The 20402-nt window shown below is 54.9% G+C and overlaps 2 protein-coding genes across 3 annotated transcripts; one reads left to right on the top strand and one right to left on the bottom strand.

Moving 5' to 3' along the window:
* Positions 1–24: 24 nt before the first annotated feature.
* Positions 25–7628, bottom strand: KISS1R (KISS1 receptor). 2 transcript variants are annotated; one of them, XM_036032100.1, is made up of 5 exons: positions 7171–7628; positions 6315–6439; positions 5679–5814; positions 5209–5441; positions 25–649 (listed from the first exon to the last, which is right to left on the bottom strand). In XM_036032100.1, the coding sequence occupies exons 1-5, from the start codon at positions 7412–7414 to the stop codon at positions 443–445; spliced, it is 945 nt and encodes a 314-aa protein (XP_035887993.1). In that variant the 5' UTR covers positions 7415–7628; the 3' UTR covers positions 25–442. The 2 variants fall into 2 exon arrangements, with proteins under 2 accessions (XP_035887993.1, XP_028377061.2); XM_028521260.2 differs by lacking the exon at positions 25–649 and adding an exon at positions 3899–5025 and having other exon boundaries at positions 7171–7626.
* A 3072-nt stretch (positions 7629–10700) lies between these two features.
* R3HDM4 (R3H domain containing 4) lies at positions 10701–19260 on the top strand. The gene is made up of 8 exons (XM_028520114.1): positions 10701–10878; positions 15009–15163; positions 15562–15686; positions 16094–16217; positions 16370–16455; positions 16894–16979; positions 17060–17115; positions 18186–19260. Exons 1-8 carry the CDS (start codon positions 10796–10798, stop codon positions 18287–18289), a joined length of 819 nt encoding a protein of 272 aa, XP_028375915.1. The 5' UTR covers positions 10701–10795; the 3' UTR covers positions 18290–19260.
* The last annotated feature ends 1142 nt before the right edge of the window (positions 19261–20402 follow it).

Raw genomic sequence — 20402 nt, 5'->3', positions numbered from 1 at the left:
AGAGAAGGGGAAAGAGGGAGAGAGACATTAATGTGCAATAGGAACATCAGTTGCCTATCCCACGCCGCCACCGCCGGGACGCCAGCAGCCCAGGATGTGCCCCAATCCTGATGTGCTGAACCCGCGACCCCTTCGCCTGAAGGACACTCAATCCACTGAGCCGCACCAATCAGGGTTATATTCGTTGTTATACTAACACAGCTGTAAAATGTAATTTTAAAAATATATTTTCATAAAAGGGGTCCATGAAACAAAAGTTCCTGAGACCAGGGCAAGAAATAGTGTGGCTCTGCTTGACCTATTTTGCAGCGGGGAAACTCTCTCAGCGTAGGGGCGGGGGCGTCCAGGTTGGGGTACGCGTAAGTGATATTTCCCTAGAGGCGGGGGACTCCTTGCCCGGGGCAGGGGGCGGAGGTGATCAACCCAGGAAAGCTAGGAATTTCTATGGGGTGCGCGCGCCATCTGCCGGGAACCTGCGGAACTGCAGCCGCAGGGCGGGACCAGAGTCGTCGCACCGCGGCTCCCGCTGGAGGCCGCTAGGTGACGCCATCTCACGTGAAAACCAGTTTCCTGGATCAGAAGGGGAGACTGAGGCCCGCATAATTTTTTCTCCTCTGTAGCGCCATCTGAATGCTCTAAGGTGGGGTTGCTAGATAAAATATAAACAAGAATAATTTTAGATATATCCTAAGTGTTCAACGGATTTTTTTTTCATTTTTTATCTGAAAATAAAATTAACCCTTTTTCCTACCCACCCAGACCCCTAGGGCTTTCCCCATATGGTGGCCCTGGGGCCCATACCCAGGTGGGTTGTACTGCCATATGCCTGGCCCTGGCAGACCAAAATATTGGAATAGTCACAATAATGAAATAATAAATTGAAAGCAATCTCCACATACCTTGGACCATCTCTCTCCTTGCTGAGAAGCTTTACATGGTGCCCGTCAACCTGGAAAACAACCTGACTCACCCCCGCTGTTGGCAAGATTTCCCCCTTCTCAACTTCTCCGTGTCTGCTCCTCAGGGACTGGGGTCCCTGGTCTTGAATGTCCCTGGTCTTGTGCAGCTCACGCCCTAAAGTACATAGCATTGCCATCTTCTCAAGGTCATTCCCCTAAATCGTCCCCCAGATTTCGGGGCCATTGTCCGGGGGAGTCCCAAGGACAGGAGACAGGTCCTGGTGAGCTGCCCCCATCATCCCAGGGCCCAAGTCCTATCTGCCCCTTTTGGGATCCCAGCCTCTAGCCCCAGGGTTAGCTGGGGTCTAATGACAGAAAAGAGCAGAGAGGCCTCCACCTTTAAGCTATTAAACACCCAGGCCCAGCTGTTGCCCCCCACCCCAGAGTTAGGAACCTGGGGAAGGGTTGTTTAGAGACTCAGCTGAGCTGGGGAGGGAAGCCACCCATAAAGGGCCAGGCCCCAGCTCAGTCTCCAAAGTGCAGGGAAGCCCCCTCCACACCCAGAAACTGCCAAACAGATCAGAATGCACACCCACCCCACCCCAGGCAGGTGCATGGGCCTCCCTGTGTCTCAGTTTCCCCCTCTGTAGAATGGGTCAATATTAATCCATTCCTCACATAATAGTTTTGGGAACTACATTTTTCTCTGTTATGTGGGAAGGAGGCAGGGTGGGGGATCCCCTCCTCATTCCCCTCCAGCCCACCTGCCTCTAGTGATTTCTCAAATCCATCTAATATATCCTGCGCCAGAGCCTTTGCACTGTCTTGTGCCCTCCATCTGGTGTGCTCTTCCCCCACCCCTGTGTTCAGTTCACATTTCCTGGACACACCTCTTCCAGGAAGCCTTCCTGGACTCTCCCCCCCCCCCCCAACTAAGGTCAGGTTTCCAGTTATTCACAGTGCACACATTTCCCCTTCTTAACCCCTTTTACTACTGTGACACTACATCTCTCTAGGTAGTTTGCCACTTATTGGCCCCATCACCCACTAGATGGGGGGCTCCATACTGGTGCAGGCAGGGGCTGCTCATTGCTTCTGTGTGACTCAGCCCCTACCACAGAGCTTGGCATACAGAAGGGTCTCTGAAACCAGTGTCCAGCTGAACGGACATGAAAATAAACAAAGAGCACACCATGCATCTGCAGTTTTAAAATGATTCCCCTTTCTGAAAGTTCCTTCCCTTTAATTTCATTTTTTTTAACTTTTTGTTTCAAGATGATTGTAGAATGAGGAGAGAGCTCCCTCATACCCTCACCAAGCTTCCCCTATGAGTAACATCTTACAAAACGGTAGTACGATATTGCAATCAGGATATCGACATTGATGCAATCCAGCCATCCTCTTTGATTTCCCCATTTTACTTGTACTGGTGTGTGTGTGTGTGTGTATTTGTCACCATCACTTTATCACCTGCGTAAGTTTGTGAACCCACCACCACAGTCCAGGGACAGACCAATCCATCAAAAAGGTCCCTCGGGTCACCCGCCCACCTTTCTCTCCTCACCATCACCCTTCACCCGGGCTACCATGAATGTGTTCTTCATTCCTGTAGCTTTGCCACCTCCAGGATGTTAAGAGCTCAGATCACACATCGTGAACTTCTGGGGATAGCCCTTCCCACTCAGTGTCCTGCCTGCAGATCCATCCGAGACGTTCTCGTGTCTGTAGTGTGTGCATAACTCTTCCCTCCTGAGTCGTAGCCTGTGGTGCGGCTGGCCCGCAGCCTGTCGCCCCCATACCCTGGTGGAGAGCGTCTGGTTGGTTCTACGTTGGGGCTTTTGCAAATACAGCTGCTACGAACAAATATGTACGGGTTTTCGCATGAACTGAAGTTTTCATTTCTCTGAGATAGGTGCCCAAGAGTCCATCCCTCTTAAATTATTATTATTGTAATTGTTCACCCAAGGATACATCCATTGATTTTAGAGAGAGAGGAAAAGAGAGAGAGGAAAGAGAGAACCATCAATATGAGAAACATCGATCTGCTAGCTCCTATACACACCCCTACTGGGGATCAAACCCACAACCTAGATAGGTGCCCTTACCAAGAATAGAACCTGCAACCTTTTGGTGTATAGGATGACACTTCAACCAACTGATATACCCAGCCAAGTCCCTCTTAAATTAATTTTTAAATTCCTTTTTCACAGAGCAATCCTGCCACTCACACATACTTCCTTTTTTGAATCCCCACAACACATCTGCTTATTCGTTCCACAAATATTTATTCAGCTTTACTGTATACTGGGCTCTGGGGACGCCTGAGAGACCAAGTGAGGCATGCACCCAGAAGGCACCATGTCAGGCTGTTAGAGCTGTGTTGGGAAGCCAGGTGGAGTGCCTGACCCAGCCTGGAGGGAGTTGGGAGGACTTCCCAGGAGGGGAGGCAGCTGGCCAGAGACGTGATGTGTGTGAGAGGGTACACCTGGCACAAAAGAGGAAATTGCACGTGTAAAGGCCCCCGATGCATGAAGAATGGCAGCAGTTCAGGGAGCCACGGGGAGATAGTGACTGGGGGGAAGTGGGAGGTGGGCAGGGCCCATAAGCAAAAAGAATTTCACCCTCATATCCAGCCCATTCTAGAGGCTGGGTCTTAAAAACCAGAACAAACAAGCTTTAGGCTGATGTCAAAACGGCATAACGTTCCAGACTCGGTCTCACACGCGTATCTCTGCAAACCTGGGTTGTTTGGAGAGCCACGTCCCCGTATAATCTGGGGCCCTCTGAGGTGCGGGCAGCTCTCTGGTGCCACGAAGCCTTCAGCCTGCAGGGCTGTTGGGGAGACTGCACTATGCCCCCCAGCGGGCACATGCAGCCCCACCCTCCAGGATGTGGGGTTCCCACCCCGCCTTGTAGAATCTGGTGGGACTCTGACATCTCAGTGTGGAAAAGCGACATTTTAGCATTTCCAAGCCCACACCTCGGGAGATGTGTACAAATGAATGTCTGATTTTCCTGACCACCAAGAGGGGGGAAGCCCAGTGGCCCTCAGAGGAGCACTCAGCTACTGGCCGCTAGAGCAAAGCCTTCTCCTAACTGACTTCCGGGGCCAGCCAACACCACATGGTCACAGCACCGCCAGGCTGAGTCCCATTGCCCCTTGGAACAGTAAGAGATAAAAACGGCTGCTGTTCTAAGTCACTCTGTTGGGCCGGTTTGTTACACAGGGACCAGTCCCGCGTCTTGTATGGCCGCTCTGTGCACTGTGCCCCAGGGGGGTTCTCTGGCCCAGGCACTGGACACTCACCGGGTAGCAACAATAACATCCTGTTCCACCTATTTTAAGACGCACGATGTATTCACATTTTAATATCACTGACAACGGGATGAATCTTACAACCCTACAGGCAACCACGAGGCAGTGTGTAAACAACGTCTTCTGAGTCTATTGACGCTCCCTGGAAAGTTTCAGACGGTGCCAGCATCAAAGCATCTTCAATTTCAGGAAATGTAGAAACAATCATCATAATAGGAAGCATGGCAAACATCACAGCCAATTTGTACCAGACGTTACAAGAGAATAAAACATTTTCACTAAGATTATCTTGGACAAGAACAAAGATATTAATAACAGAATAGCGGCAGCTGCTGTTCAAGCAACACCTGTTCCGGAGGGCCCCACCTCCATCCATCCCGCCGGAGTCAGCTCAGAGAGGGGTAGCATGTTCCCTCAGGACGCACAGCCTGCTTGGCCCTGGCTAGTTGCTCCCGGGCGTTCTGGAGGCCGGGTGGACGGCGTGGCCGGCGGTCCGGGACGTGGGGGACACAGGGGACTCGGGGGAGCGCAGGAGCAGACTCTGCGCAAGGCCTGACGGAAATGCGAGCCCAGGAACGCGTAGAGCAACGGGTTCAGGGCTGAGTTGCTGTAAGACATGCAGTGCGCCCAGGTCTTGAGCGCATAAGCTGCGTAGCTGCGCGGGTGCCAGGAGCCAGCCGGGCCCAGCGCCTGCAGCACCAGGAACAGCTGGATGGGGCCCCAGCAGGTAGCGAAGAGCAGAACCACCGCCGCCACCAGCCGTGACACCCTGGCTCGCACAGCGTCCGCTCGTTCCGCCAGCAGCTGCCCCTTGGGAATGGGGGGAGGTGGGAGAACAGGCTATGGGACACCCCCTCAGAGCGTCCCTCCTTAGTCCCCTCAGGTTCCCCCACTGGGTCACCACCCTCTTAGATTCCTCCAGACATGCCTCCCCCCAGCTGTGTCTACCCTCTTCCTAGGCTGGCCGCGCCCCCCACCCAACCAGAGGCGCACCTGCAGGGCGCTGTCCGCAGGCGCCGGGAGCACGGCGGCCCGGCCCAGGTGGCGAAGCATGGCCCCGTAGCAGGCACAGGTGGCGACCAGCGGCAGCAGGTAGAGTGCCAGCAGGTTGTAGAGCGCAAAAGCGCGCTCGAGAGCGCGGCTGGGAAAGGCCTCGCTGCAGTAGGTGGGCGGCCCCAGCGAGAGGCGGTGCAGAGCGAGCACCGGAGCCGACACGGCTGCGGAGCCTGCACCACAGGCGCAGCTGAAAGACTTTGCCCCGGGGAAGAGGGGTAGGAGGGGGCCAGGGCCCTGGTCTCCCAGGCGCCTCCCCAGTCTGCGCCCTCAGCGGTTCTTTGCCGGGAGCGCTATTGTGCCCGTTTCCCAGATGCACGACCGAGGCTCCGAGAGGGGCGGTGAGGAGGAAGGTGGCCAGGACACGAGGACTTGTCCCCCCACCCTGTGTGCCCCAGCGCTGCACTCACCCACCCAGATGCACAGGCTGACAAACAGCGCCAGGCGGGGCGTGCGGCGGTGCAGGGCGCGAAGAGGGAACACGGTCACATACCAGCGGTCCACGCTCATGGCAGTCAGGGTGGCACACGTGGCCTGTACCGAGACCTGGGAGTGCCAGGAGCTGGTGTGTGCCTCCTCACCCCCCATCCCTCGAGTCTGTCTGTGCCCACATTTCGAGTACCGCCCGCCCCCTACACACAGGGCATATCCTGGAAGGGGCTTCAGATGCCACAAAATTGAAAGGGCAGGAGAAGAGTGATACTATATAGGACCCCAGGATGGTAGGGGCTTGAGGGGGCCACTGGGAGTCTGCTGAGACCCAGAGGCTGAGACAAAGAGAGGCAGAGCCATCCTAGGGACAGGCAGGGTGAGAACTGGGAGAGCCCTCCCTGTGCCCGTCACAGACTCCCAGCGCCTGTCTGTATCCCTTCCCATTGCCCAGGTCCTCTGCTCCCCCCCACCCCCATCCCCTCAAGGCTACACTTCCTCCTAGCCCCACCCACCAAACTCTAACCCCACTCCCACCTGCTATGGATGGGGCCAGCCCCCCCACACCCAGACCACACCCTGTGTCCCCCAGCTCCTCTCCTAAAGCCCCAGCTCACCTGCTGAATGTAGTTGACAAACTTGCACATGAAGTCTCCCAGCACCCAGGCAGGCAGAGGGTAGAGCAGGGCCGTGAACGGCACACAGCACAGCAGGAAGGTCACGTCCGTGGCTGCCAGGTTGGCTGCAGACAGACAATGTGGGGGTGCTGGATGTGGGACCCAGGCCTCAGCCACCCAGCGCTTCTGGTCCAGCTCCCCAGCACTCTTCTTTGTCCGAGTGACCAGTAGGATGGCTCCAGAAGGCTCACTACATGCATCCTCCAGCCTTCCCTTTTACATTTCAAACATCCTCCAACACAGGCTTCATAACCATTCCAGCTCCCAGACCTGACGGGGCACTGCTCACCCCATCAGGTCTGGGAGAGCCTGAGCAGGTCTGGGAGACCCTGCCCCTCTGAACCTCGGTTTACTCATCTGCAAATTGGAGACAGTGGTGCCCCCTCAAAATCCTCCATAGAATGGAGAACACTGACTGAGTACGCACCTGTGCGCTAAGCCACCCCATCGCACAAGCCTGCAAACCCAAACCACTGTGGCGGAGGTTGTAAACTGGGAGCCGGCAGGACAAGCAGTCCCTCCTCCCACTGCTTTATTCACTGGATACTGTGACAGAAGAATGGCATTTCAACCAGACATCTACCTGGAGTGGGAGGGGCCAGCTCTCCAAGCCACATTCTTCCACCCGCCTTCTAACTACGGCAGCCTGGGCTGGCCCCCATGAACCTTCCAATGTCAGAGTTCGTGACCTCTAACCTGAGGTACAGGGACAACAGGAAAAGGGCTGGAGACAGGCAGGGGAGAGACTCCCCTCTGGGAGCGGCAGGCAGGCACCTCGAAGTGCCCAGGTGCTCACCTATGTAGAAGTTGGTCACTGTGCGCATCTGCTTGTGGCGACAGATGACAAAAATGACGAGCAAATTCCCCGTCAGGCCGAGCAGCATCAGCACACCAAAGAAGAGTGGCACCAGCCAGGCATCTACGGACCACAACCCGTAAGCCAGGCCATCTGAGACGTTGGTGCCGCAGCCTGGACAGCCAGATGCATTGGCCAGTGCCCACCAGGACACGTTGGGTCCAGACTTGGGAAAGTCGTACATGGCTTTGTGACCCTCTTCCTACCGGTTGCCCTCCAGGATTGCACCTGATTGCCTTGGAGATCCTTGTCCTGGCCACCTGCTGGGGATGTACCTGCGGAGCTGAGAAAGGTGTAGGCTGGAAGACAAGGGATCTAAAGCTGCTGGACTCCGCTGTGTCTGCTTGCGCACAGCAGCCACTTAGCATTTATACCTGATTACCCCCTCCCCCCGCCCTGCTTGTCCCCTCCTTTCTGCCCTCCTGCAGCCACTTGCCACTCCTTCACCTGCCTGTGCCCCCTCCTACACAGCAAACTTCTCCCCCTCTCCCTGCCCTACTGAGGTCAGGATGAGAGCACTGGAAGAGATGGACTGGAGGAGGAGGGGTTGGGATGCAGCTGGGGTGGGGTAGGCTGTGTGGGGGCTGCTGTGGAAGGACCCACCCTGACCAGGGGATACAGACTCACTGCTCCTGGGGTCTGGCCTTTAGAAGATGACAGGTGCGGTTCAGTTGGTTGGGCATCGTCCCTCCAAGTGAAAGGAGGAGGGTTTGACTCCCAGTCAGGGAACATGCCTGGGTTGTGGGTTTTGTCTTCCCTCAGTCGGGGCACATGTGAGAGGCAACCAATTGCTGTTTCTCTTTCACATTAATGTTTCTCCTCTTTTTACCTCCCTTCCCTCTCTAAAAATAAATAAACAAAACCTTTTAAAAAAGAACAATAGGGCACGTAGACACCTGTGCCACTTGGACCCCCAGAGACTAACCCACGAGGCACGCAAGAGTGTACTGGGATGGCGCCATTGTGGAGTACTCTGCAGCAGAGAAAAATGCTGCTATTTGTATACAAAGACTAAAACAAGGAGGAGGGGAGAAATGAATACATATGCATGGGCATCAAAGCACATTGGCTGTCTACAGGGATAAATACAAAGAGCCAGGGAGAGGAGAACATTTTCCTGTTCACCCTTTTTTTACCTTCAAAATTATTCCTGACAAATCAGAATAAAAATTAGAGTGGGAAGAAAAATCCTTGTGGAGTGGTAATGAGGGACAAGTGAGGGTGAAGAGACCCTTGGTCATCAAATGTGGGTAGAGGAACCATTTGGGGGAAGCTGCTGAGGCGAATGGGCCTGGGGGAGCAGTCAGCAGGAGGCTGGACCTTCGAGGTGGGGGCTCTGGGGAGTGGCAGCAGCTCGCCACAGGCAGAGGGTCCGGGAGGATGTGCAGGTGCAGCCCAGGTTCCCGGGAAGTGAGGCCCCGTGAGCCAGGGCCTGGGCTGCGCACTCTAGAACTGGCGCGTCATGGGCCAGAGCAGGACGGCTACCTTTGTGCCCCCAGAGCCCCTCGCCCCTTCTGTCTCCTTCTGTCTCCTTTCCTGACACATGTCACCATCGATTTCTTTTGCATCTGAACACATTTGCCTACGGTATGAGTTCTTTGGGAACTTTTTTTTATAAGATTGATTTTTTAAATTTATTTTTTATTTTTTTAAGATTTTATTTATTTATTTTTAGAGAGGGAAGGGAGGGAGAGAGAGAGAAAGAGAGAGAGAGAGAAAGAGAGAGAGAGAGAGAAACATCAATGTGTGGTTGCTGGGGGTCATGGCCTGCAACCCAGGCATGTGCCCTGACTGGGAATCGAACCTGTGACACTTTGGTTTGCAGCCCATGCTCAATCCACTGAGCTACACCAGCCAGGGCAAGATTGATTTTTTAAAAGATTTTATTTATTTATTTTTAGAGAGGGAAGGGAAGGAGAAAGAGAGAGAGAAAGAAACATCTATGTGCGGTTGCTGAGGGCCATGGCCTGCAACTCAGGCATGTGCCCTGACTGGGAATCAAACCTGCGATGCTTTGGTTCACAGCCCGTGCTCAATCCACTGAGCTACGCCAGCCAGGGCAAAACTTTTTTTTTTTTTAATATATTTTATTGATTATGCTATTACATTTGTCCCATTTCCCCCCTTCTTTCCCCCAAAACTTTTTAAAAAAGATTTTATTTATTCAGCCCTGATTGGCTTGGCTCAGTGGACTGAGCGCTGGCCTGTGAACCCAGAGGCCACTGGTCAAATGCTGATCAATCGCCACTCACACAGTCCCGAATGGGAGGGAACCTGGCCTCCAACACAGTCATGTGCCCTGAGTGGGAATGGAACCCAGGACATCTTGGTCTAGGCTGGAGGACCAAAAGGCAGGATCTTTTTGTTGCTCCTCCTTTTCTCCCTACCTTGTTCTTTTTTTAAAAGTTTATTTATTTTTAGACAGAGGGAAGGGAAGGAGAAAGAAAGGGAGAGAAACATCAGCGTGTGGTTGCCTCTTGCACACCCCCAACTGGGGACCTGGCCTGCAGCCCAGGCATGTGCCCTGACTGGGAATCAAACCGGCAACCCTTTGGTTCTCAGGCCAGCACTGAATCCACTGAGCCACACCAGTCAGGGCCCTACCTTGTTTTTTATTTATTAAAATAATTGGGGTATTGGTCCCGCACAATTTGCACTGGCTGGATCTGGCTAGTCGCATGCCTGTGGTACAGGTTCCCACTTTTCTTGTAGACTGAAGGGTGGATTCCAGATTCTAAACAGGTTTAATTCTGTACCCTAAGCCCTCCTGTGGCTCCCCATTGCCCTCAGGACCAAAACCCAGACCTGTCCTCACAGGGCCACCAGGCTCAGGGGTCTGCCCCCCCCCACCTCTGTTCTCCCTGCCCCCTCATCTCCCTGCTCTGGCCACTCTGGATGTTGTTGGCTGTTCCCTCTGCCTGGCACACTATTCCTGCTTTTGCAGCTTGCCAGTCCCTAGCCCAGAGGCTCCTTTTCCCCACCTGCTGGGTGAGGGAGGGGTCCATCTTGGTCACTGCTGGGTCCGCAGAGCCCAGAAGTGGCCGTGTCTGTTAAATGAATAAGTCCTAAAAGGCAAAAGGGGTGGCGCTGACGTCCTAATTTTAGAGATGAGTAAACTGAGGCACCCAGCTGGTGCTCCGGGGGCCTCACTTTAATGAACGACTGGGAGGGGGCCGGTGGAAGCCAAGTCGCCATGGGTGTCGAGTGGAGGAGGAGTATGGCTCGTTTCATCTTTCCACTGCCCCGGGAACAGGCATCCCTTTCCGTCCCTCTTACCCAAGCCCCAGTTTCCCATTCCCCGGGGCTGGGTGCCCCGCTATGCCTGCACCCTAGGTTTGTGGCCACCGTCCCCTCACTCTCCACCTCAGTTTCTCCTTAGGTCCCCCAAAGGCTGGGTGCCCACTCCAACCACAGCCCGGGGTCTGGCCGCCTTCCTGGAGGCAGTCCCCGCCCCGCGCGGCCAGCCTCCTAGATCCGCCCCGGCCCGCCTCTGGGCGTCCGTCACTTCCTGCCCGGTCCAGAGAAGGCCTTGCCACCTGGCCGCGGCGACAGCGACATTTGAGCTATGGTCGCTCTGGAGAACCCCGAGGGCTGCTCAGAGGAGGTGGCGGCGACCGCAGGGGTCATTCCGGGCAGGCGCCAGACGCAGTGAGCGCGGTGGGGCGGGCGGGCGCGCCCCCGCCACCGGGGCTCTGGGGCTCCCTCCCCTTGGTGTCCTCCCCAGCTGCAGCCCCGGGCCTGCCCCGCCTCCGTGACAGCCCCTAGACGCGGGAAGGGGTGGGGGTCTTATTGTTACCCCGAGTTACCTGGAGAAATCCCATCCCGACACACCCGGATATTTGCTGGGGTGGAAGGGGCACACCTCGATTGTGGGTTTAAGGACCTCCGCGGCTCTGGAGTCTCGGGTACTGGACCATCTTGGGGTTCTGTGAGCCCTTTACTGCTTGGGTGAGGCGGCCGCTGTGTGGTGTCCCTAGAGCTTTTATCCACGCGCGGTCGTCCTTTCCCAGGCTGGGTAGTCACCCCACAGCTAGGGCTGGATCCCTGGCTGAGTTATCCGCTCCCCCATCCCCGAGTTTACATGGCTGTGGTTTACCTGTGGCTACATACTCAGATTAACAGGGGCGGGGGTGGGAGCGGATATCTTAAACCTGGGCAACCGGAGCCTCTCTGCCCAGGAGGGAGGCATGAAGCAGGTGGAGAGACCCTGTATGGGTGTAGACCCCCCAATATGACTGTGGGTCGTTTGGGTCTCAGATTCTCTCTGAACCCTGGTGTTGCAGAAACCTGAATGTTCTGCCCTTCTGAGCCTCAGTTTCCCCACTTGTGAAGTGTGATAATAACAGTGGCTTCTTCTCAGAGTGGCTGGGGGATCAGTGACGCTGTGCCCCCTGAGGTGCCCAGCACTGGAGTGTCCATTTTTTAATTATCTTAAACATCTTTATTATTTTTAAAGGATTTTATAATTTCATTATTATTATTATTGTTATTTATTTTAAAGATTTCGTTTATTTAGACAAAGGGGAAGGTAGGGAGAAGAGAGGAAAAGAGAGATTGATGTGAGACAGAAACATGAATTGGTTGCCTCTCAAATGGGCTCCAACAAGGGACCAACCCTGTGACCCAGGCATGCACCCTGATGGGAATTGAACCCACAACCTTTTGTTGCGCGGATGATGCCCAACAAACTGAGCCACACTGGCCAGGGCTATTGTACTTTATTATTCCCTAATGTTATCTTCTCTGGGCACTTACCAGAGGCCCTGCTGGTCTCTACAGATGTGCGTACCTACCAGAAAGAGACAATACCTCTTTTAAGAGGCCTCAACCACCCAGAGTGGGTATCTGCCTGCCTGGTGTGTTCCTTTCACCCAAACAGGGTGCCCCCCTCCAAGTTTTGGGGGGTGTGGCCACTTCTGCATGGGGGATTCAGCTGGCCCCACCCAGCCTGAGTCACCTCTGTCCTGAGCCCTTTGGGTTCCTGCCAGGGAAGTAGGTTCCTCTCTTGCCTGCTTCTGGGGGAGGGGACAGGTCAGAGAAGGTGATTTTTCCCCAGGGCAGCAGGTGTCAAAATTCCCCATTTCAGGGAGCAGAATTGGGGGCACTGGAATCTGGTCCCCCGAAACCCAACCTGACTTAGCAGCTGTTCACCACTGGGCCTGTTCAAGAAGCCTCAGGTGCCCCTCTGGGTTCTCAGTTTCCCAATCTGCAAAGGGGAGGAGAGGAACTGGCCCTTGGACGTGTAAACAAGCAGCTGTTGAACACCTGCTGTGGGTCTGGTGTTGGGGACACAGGAGAGACCCATGAGACCTCATCCTGTGTCCTCTTCACACAGGAAGGTGAGGATTAAGGAGTAAACACGTGCATGGATTAGCTGATTTTGGGTGTCAACTGGTGAAACAGGCAAACTGGGTTGTTTGGGCCAGTGGGGGGCGGGGCAGTTTTCCCGGAGGGAGGTGATGTTTGAGCAGAGGCCAAAAGGAGCTGAGAAAGGGTGCTCCAGGCAGAGGGCTCAGTGTGTGCAGGGGTCCTGAGGTGGGTCATTGCTGGCTAGTCTGAGGCACATGAAAAGACCCATGTGGCCGGAGCAGAGGAGGCCCTCAGGGGAGAGATGAGGTCAGGCATCGATGTTTGCCATGTAGAGATATTTTATATAAAGTTTATACTGATATCCAACACCCTCCCCCAGCCTTTATTGCAAATTGACTTGCTAGGTAATTGTGCCCCGCTCTCTCTATGCCCCGTCCTCTCTGTGTCTTGAGTCGGGGTTGGGGCAGGAGCTGGTGTCTAGGCCACGTGTTTCTTATCTCCTGCTGGAATCTGGTTGAAGTCAGCAAACTTGAATCGACTGTGGACTCCTTTTTCAGTGCTCAGCTCAGTGCTTGAGGCCCACAAGAGGGTACAACGCCCCCTTAGTGCCTTTGGGCCCAGGCATAGACCATGTGGCCTGAGTTCAGGACAGGAAGGGCTTCCAGCGCCAGGTCAAGGGAGGGCTGGTTCTTGTCCTGAGGGTGCTGGGGAGCCATGGGTGGTGGTGGAGCAGGGAAGATACCAGTTGGGTCTTAGCTACATGGACTTTGGTCTGGGGAGCCCACCGCAGGTTTCTGTGGACCCACGAATGAAGCAGGAGGGAGGTTTCCTCCTGTTGGGGGGTGTGGTCCTGTTCAGACTCAGATTCAAATCTTAGCTCTGCTCCTACCTTGGCGGTGCCAAGAAGCCCCATTTCTTAGAGCCCCGTGCCCTGGGGGCTGGAGCTCTCTCACTGGGTCCTGCCCTGCTCTGACGCCCCCTGACAGCTCTCCCCGGATGTGGCTTCTGTTATCGGCCCAACCAGGCTTTCATCCTGGACTCTGTCCAGCTCCTGGAGTAGAGACATAGACACTGGAGCCCCAGGGAGGCCATGAATGAATTTGGGGCTTGGGGTGGGGGGTGTTTGGGCCTCTGGAAGGCAACTCTCAGGTCAGATCCTGGTCTGACTTCATATGTGAACATTCAACCCAAGGATGTTGCTATGATCATTGGTGTGACTGAGGGGGTGAGCTTTCCATCACAGGAGGAAATCAAGCAGATGGGGGCTGGGTTGCCAGGGTAGGGTGCCTGTCCCAGCTTCTCTTGGTTTTGTGTGTCCTTTCCCAGACTTACAAGCACCCAAAGGGATTTTCTGGGACATCTGATCCAGCAGTTAATTTTCTGAGCAGCTACTGCGTGCCAGGCATGGCTATGAGTGCCCGCGTGGAAGTTATGACCTAGTGGGAGAGGAGAGCAGTCGTCAGTGGAGCAGAATGTTCAGTGGTCAGAAAGCCAAAGGAGTAGACAGAAGAGGTTGCGGTTTCACTGAGGAGATTTCAACAGAAGCCAAAAGGAAGTGAACCAGTGACCCTTCGGAGTTTAGGGGATTGTCACCAGGCAGAGGGCACAGCCAGTGCAAAGGTGCAGAGGTGGGACTGTGTTTGACTTACTAGAGGAGGAGCAGGAGACAACTGGAGTAGAATGAATGAGGGGAAGGGAGTTAGGACACGGGTTGGGGAATCTCGGCACCCCACACCCTTTAAGGGCCGGAATCCACCATCACCCGACAGTGTGAGGGTTTCTGGGCCCAGTGGGGACCATTCTGTGGTCTATATGAGTCTGGTGGGGACCATCCTATGGTTTGGGATTGTCAGGGGCTGACCAGGAACGCCCAGCAACTTCTCCTCATCAAGAAGTTTTCATCTAAGAGTCCCCTGCTGCTCCCTGACACCTGGCCTATGAGTGCCCAGCAGGAGGCTTGGTGGCACTGCTAATCCATCTCCGACTTAATGCCACTTGCTCTGAGGAGGGCAGATTAACGGAGATTAACGGGGTTGGGGGGGGGGCATTCCAGCCCCTTCCCTGCTCATAACAGCTGGGCTCAGGTGAATCATGTCTTTGAGAAACTCCCAGAGGATGGTGGTGTTCAAATTCCATGCACTCTGGGCCTCACTGGCTAGCAGCTAACATCTGGAAGCCTGGGGGAGGGGGGAACAGCTTTTCTCGGCCACCCACCCAATGTGTGAATTCAGGCAAGGGTTTGCTCTGAGCCGAAGCTTACTGATCTGTCATCACGATTATGCCTGCCTTTTGGGTGATGTGACAATGAAATTGTAATGGTCCAGAGCTACACACGTGGCAGAGGGTGAGCTCCCTGCTGCTGAGGGAAACCAAGCAGGTGATGGTTATGGTAGAATGGCAGTGGTTGGGATCTGCCTGGGGATCTTGGCCCTGAGGACTGCCCCCCATTCCCAAACCCCCACCCACAGACACCTTGCAGGATGCTTGCCCACTCTAGCTGGCTCCCAGGTGAAGAGGTTCTCAGCCTCCAAGCGGAAGCAGCACTTCATCAACCAGGCTGTGCGAAACTCAGACCTTGTGCCCAAGGCCAAGGGGCGGAAGAGCCTCCAGCGCTTGGAGAACAGTGAGTGAGCAGGGATCAGGACACCTCTTGGTGGTTCCTAGGCCTCAGAATGGTGTGCATGTTGAAATTATCTGTTGTCCTTACCATGAGCCTGGCCCTGAGCTGGGCAATGCTGGAGCAGGGCCAGAGGGAGCTTTGGGCATTGGAGCTTGGGCTTTAAAGGGTGTGCAGGAGTTCAACAAGGCAGGGAGAGGTAGGAGGAGTTCTGGAGGCAGGATGGTTTCTATGCCTTCTGGGAAAGACAGCTGGAGTGTGGAGGTGGGGAGGCTGGTATAAGCCAGAGAGTAAAGACCATAAATACAGAAGGATGGGGAGGAAAGATGTTCCACCAGTATCTGTGGAGCCTGGGGGGCCCCAAATGCCACACCCCAGCCCAGAGACCATCTCTTTCCCTGTAGCCCAGTACCTTCTGACCCTGCTGGAGACAGACGGGGGCACACTTGGTCCAGAGGATGGGGACCTGGCACCCCCCGCAGCACCCGGCATCTTTGCAGAGGCCTGCAACAATGAGACCTATGTAGAGGTGAGGCCCCTTCCCCCTTCGCTGGCTCCATCTGCTCCAGCCACACTGGCCTCTGTGTTTCTGTTCTGGCTCTCAGTACCAGGTATTGCCTATGGTAGTGCCTCCGCCAGGACTATCTGCCCACCTCTGGTCCCATGATGAATGCCCCTTCAATTTCCTTTGGGGTCCCCAGACAAGGCCAGAACCTTCCAGCACCCATGATTCATCTACTCATATACATAGAAACCCCTCCCCAGAGGAGCAGGTCCTCAGTGACCCATGAGCAAATGGTGGGTCCACCGGGCAAAGGTGTCCACAAGGAGTATTTCCATGCACTTTGTGACCCCCTGTGTACATTGGCCAGATGGGGAAACTGAGGCCCAGAAACTAACTGTCATTAGCTCAGGGCCTGCCTGCCTCTGTTCCAGGTCTGGAATGACTTCATGAACCGCTCTGGGGAGGAGCAGGAGCGGGTCCTTCAGTACCTGGAGGATGAGGGCAAGAGCAAGGCGCGGAGGAGGGGGCCTAACCGGGGGGAGGACCGGAGGAGAGGTGCGGCCTGCATGGGGTAGACAGGGGGCCAGGCAGGTGGACTGGGGGCTGGCCTAGTATGTGGGGTGGGCTGGGGCCAGGTGGGGAGGAGCCTGGCAGGGGCAGGCAGGCGGTTTGCTTTAGCTGCTGCCCTAAGCCTTGGACTCTTGCAGAAGACCCTGCTTACACCCCCGGAGAATGCTTCCAGCGCATCAGCAAGCGCCTTCGAGCTGTTCTCAAACGGAGTCGCATCCCCATGGTGAGTACCAGGCTGGGGCTATCTCTTCCCATCTGCCTGTTTCAACTTTTCAATTGGGGGTGGTGTGAGGGGACACCAGTTACTTAATATGCATGCTGTGGTGGAGACAGGGTGGGACACACACCATTGTGATCAGAATGCAGGACCCAGGGCTGGTCAAGGGCTCTCCCGAGGATGGGAGGATCAGGGGCAGTGAAGGTGGACCCTTGCAGGACGTGTAGGAGTTCACCAGGCAGAAGCTGCAGGCATTCAAAAGTATGGGGATTTCTAAGTGCCTGGAACCCTTGGAACCAGTTAAGTAGCCTTATGATGCGGGTCAGAGGCCACATTTGAAAGCAGGGCTTTGAGCTCCAGAGGCTGTCCTGGGCACGGGGGTACTTAGATAGCCCACCCAAGATTCCAAAGTCAGCCTGACCCCTGGGTCTGTCTCTCCTGCAGGAAACGCTGGAGATCTGGGAGGAGCGGCTGCTGAGGTTCTTTTCCGTATCCCCCCAGGCTGTGTACACAGCCATGCTGGACAACAGGTGACGGGTGGGGGCAAGTGCGGCGAGCTCTTGGGTGGCTGGTTCCAGCCCATGGCCACTCACTGCTCATTCCTCCACAGCTTTGAGAGGCTCCTGCTCCACGCTATCTGCCAGTACATGGACCTCATCTCAGCCAGTAAGTGCCTGGCAGCCCCAGGACCCTCCCAGTGTGCCAATTCTGCCCAAGGAAACCGAGGCTACATGGGGTTTGCCTTCTCAGTGGGAGGCTTCTGGGAGTGGGGTGGGGGTGGGGGACAGCTTGAGCAAAGCTGTGGTAGTGGGGTGCTGTGTTTATTCCTCAGAGGTTCCTGTGCAATGCTGTATACACAGACTGCCCCCACCCACACCCTCAGGGCCAGGGGGAAAGAAAGGCTTATACGGGGTGATGAAGCTGAGCCTCAAGGGGCCCCAATATAAGATGAGGGGATCCCAGTGCCCGCAGATTCCTCATTTAGCCATAGTGCCTTCCACTGTGCCACACATGATTTCTGGCAAGTGCCCCCTCCCAGGGCCTGTGTCCCCACTTACAAAGGGAGTGGTCTCAGGACACAGCCCTATAGGGAGGGTGCTTGCAGGCCACTGCTGGCTCTGGGCACCCCACTGAGCCCTCACTCCCCACACCTGGCTTTCTGCCTCTCTCCATTTCCTGCTCAGAGTTTCTGAGGAGACAGTTCCCATGGCAACCCAGGATGGTTCATCCCTTGGTGGGAGGGCAGCAAGCAGCCCTCATGCTTGCCTTTGTTTCCATAGATTCAGGATGGAACGGGGAGGGCGGGTGCAGGGGGGGATGCTTCTCTGCTGGAGTCCAGCTGTTGCCTGAACACAGAGGAGGACAGGCCCTGGCAAAATGGGGAGCAGGGGCGAGGGAACAGCTGTGCAGAAGCCTCAAGGTGGGACGGAGCTTCAGAGTCAGCCCTAGGGCAGCGGGGGAAGGAGGAGACCAGGAAGGAGGCAGGATACTTGTTCCGGGCCAGGAGTTTCTCAGGGCATCCTTCTGAACACGGGATAAGGAACAGAAAGGATGAAACGGGTTGCAGAGGGAGGTTCTCATGGAGCTGGAGCTGTTCTCCTGAGCCCGGCACAGTCAGCCAGACCCCAAGTGCCAGCTTGCTGAGACCTCCAGCAGGAAGAGCCAAGGGCACAGCCCCTGTGTGCGCCATGACTCTTGCATTCCTTTCATTTTTGCCCCACTGGTCACTCTTACAGGTGCCAACCTGGAGGGCAAGAGGCAGATGAAGGTCAGCAATCGGCACCTGGACTTCCTTCCCCCCGGGCTGCTTCTGTCCGCTTACCTGGAGCAACGCAGCTGATGGCAGCCCACTTGCCCCCCTTTCCTGTCAAGACTTCCTATACCACCCACTAAAATGTTTGTTATTTTTAGAATTTGTCCTTGGAAACATGCTCTCCCCCATGGGGTGGCACTCTCACCTTGGCCCCATCCTATCCCAGCTCTTCCAGGTAAATGCTGGCAGCTGGAGCTGCCCCAGACTATGTCAGGCCCATAGCTTTCTGCTCTGGGACTTGTATTTGGATGGGGAGACCTGGCCTGTTCACTTCCATGTTTCTTCTTTGGTCAGCTTTTTAGTCCAGTGTGAAGCTTAAGCAAGGAGGACTTCTAGGGTTTTTTGTTTTTTTGTTTTTTAAATTTTTTAAATCACTTTTAATGAATTCGGCATGATAGGTAGATTTTTAAATTTCCCTTTTGGGAAGAAAAACCAAATACTTGCCCCAACTGATAAATCGGGGAGACTTGTTCTATCCTCTGCTTGACCTCCCTCCCAATTTTTGGCTAGAATTGGGGGGTCTCTGGGGTGCTCCCCTCACCCCAGGAGCATTACGTGTTGTGAGCGTGTGTGTGCATGCATATACACACTGATGTCCTGTGACCCAGGACAGAAGCTGTGTCTTACCGGCTGGTTTTACCCTCGTTTTGGAATGTGTGTTTTCCTCCCCTGGTGCCTTTGGGTGGCTCTTGGGGCCCTGCCTGCTCTACAACCCCTCTCCCCAATTTTTCTCCCTTCTCTTCATCCTGAGGGTCCGGGACTTCCAGCCAGAAGCCTCTGCCCTCTCACTACCACGCTCCCCTCTTCATGTCTCTTCACCTCCCACCACCCCAAGCCTGACTCTGGCCTGTTGCTTTGGGGTATCCCCATGCTGGTCACCCTGACCTGGGCCATAAGAGCAGGGTTGTGGGACTCCCTACCTTTACTCCTGTGTGTGTGGCTAGTTGTACTTTGGGAAAAGTGGAGAATTCAATAAATTTCTGGTGCTCTGGTCTCCAGGTGTGGAGTTTTCTTTTGGGGTAGGGTTGGGGGCAAGATAGGTGCTCAGGATGCGCTCAGGCCCTGGTCACGGAGGGGTGAGGGCCTGGAGGAGGGCCTCCACACTGAGTGACACCCGGAGGGGGGAGGCACTTGATGAGACTGCCAGGTGCATCTGCTGTTGGCTTTGCTGCCCTGGGCCCTGCTGGGTGCCCAGGCTCAAACATGAGCTCTGCCACTCCTCAGCTGCATGACCTCCAAAAAGTCACGTGAAGTTCCTGGGGGAGCTGCACAAAACACTGCACACTGCAGTAAAATCACCCACACTCAGGCTGAAAGCAGCGGGGGTTTACCGTCTCCCAGTTCTGAAGGCCAGAAGTCCAAATTTAAAAGTGACACAAGCTCTTGCTTCCCACCTCTCCTAGCCCCTCACATCTCCTAGCCCCCCCACATCTCCTATCCCCTAGTGGCTCCCGTGTCCCTTAGCTCCACCTCCCTGAGGGCAGAGAGTTAATTATGGGGAGGACTGCAGAGGAGTTCTCTTTACCCATGTGAATTTACTCAGTCATTTATACCAGTGTGAAGGCATGTGTATTTACTTCCTACTTTGGGTTATAATGCAGTGTTACTTGATTTTGTTGCAGAAATGTTTTCAGGTTTGGCTGCTCTCAGTGGAGTCCTGTGTCTCTTTAGGGACCCCCATCATTGTGAGATTTTCATTTCTTGAGCAACAGGGTCCTGACTTTCTGCGGTTACATGATGCTTGGGCTGGGCTGATATATTTCTCCAAGAAACCCAGTTTCTTTTATCAGGGTACCGTGTTAGAAACCAGTGGGCACTGGGACACTGCATTCCATTTTAACATGTTTAGTTTTAAAGGTAGACGCTAAATAATGGAAATCCAAATGGCAAGTAATGAGGACAAAAGGAGATATTTGAGTAACAAGCTTGGAGGCTCCCATTTGTAAAGGGGATCCAACCCCAGCTTCCCAGAGGACAGGACTGGGCCTCAGGGAGTGCAGCTGTGTGGGGTCCTTCTTGCTCCTCTTCCTCAGCTCGGTTCCCAGGCTGCCGGGTCTTCAGGCCTTTGTCCAGGTGGTGCCTTCCGCCTGATCACCCTCCCCTGAAATCCCAGGAGGCCGTCCTACAGAAGACCCTCCAA

Source organism: Phyllostomus discolor, chromosome 8 (assembly GCF_004126475.2).
Source record: "Phyllostomus discolor isolate MPI-MPIP mPhyDis1 chromosome 8, mPhyDis1.pri.v3, whole genome shotgun sequence".
Classification (NCBI taxonomy): Eukaryota; Metazoa; Chordata; class Mammalia; order Chiroptera; family Phyllostomidae; genus Phyllostomus; species Phyllostomus discolor.
Note: the sequence above shows the minus strand (reverse complement) of the source record. Positions and strands in the feature narration are given on the sequence as shown.

Coding starts and splice junctions, on each gene's coding strand:
- R3HDM4 (XM_028520114.1), top strand. CDS start 10,796: ATGGTCGCTCTGGAGAACCCCGAGGGCTGCTCAGAGGAGGTGGCGGCG. Junction 15,687..16,093: donor ACAATGAGACCTATGTAGAG/GTGAGGCCCCTT, acceptor CCTCTGTTCCAG/GTCTGGAATGACTTCATGAA. Junction 16,980..17,059: donor ACAGCCATGCTGGACAACAG/GTGACGGGTGGG, acceptor ATTCCTCCACAG/CTTTGAGAGGCTCCTGCTCC.
- KISS1R (XM_028521260.2), bottom strand. CDS start 7,414: ATGTACGACTTTCCCAAGTCTGGACCCAACGTGTCCTGGTGGGCACTG. Junction 6,440..7,170: donor AGTGACCAACTTCTACATAG/GTGAGCACCTGG, acceptor GTCTGTCTGCAG/CCAACCTGGCAGCCACGGAC. Junction 5,442..5,678: donor CAGCCTGTGCATCTGGGTGG/GTGAGTGCAGCG, acceptor CCTGTGGTGCAG/GCTCCGCAGCCGTGTCGGCT.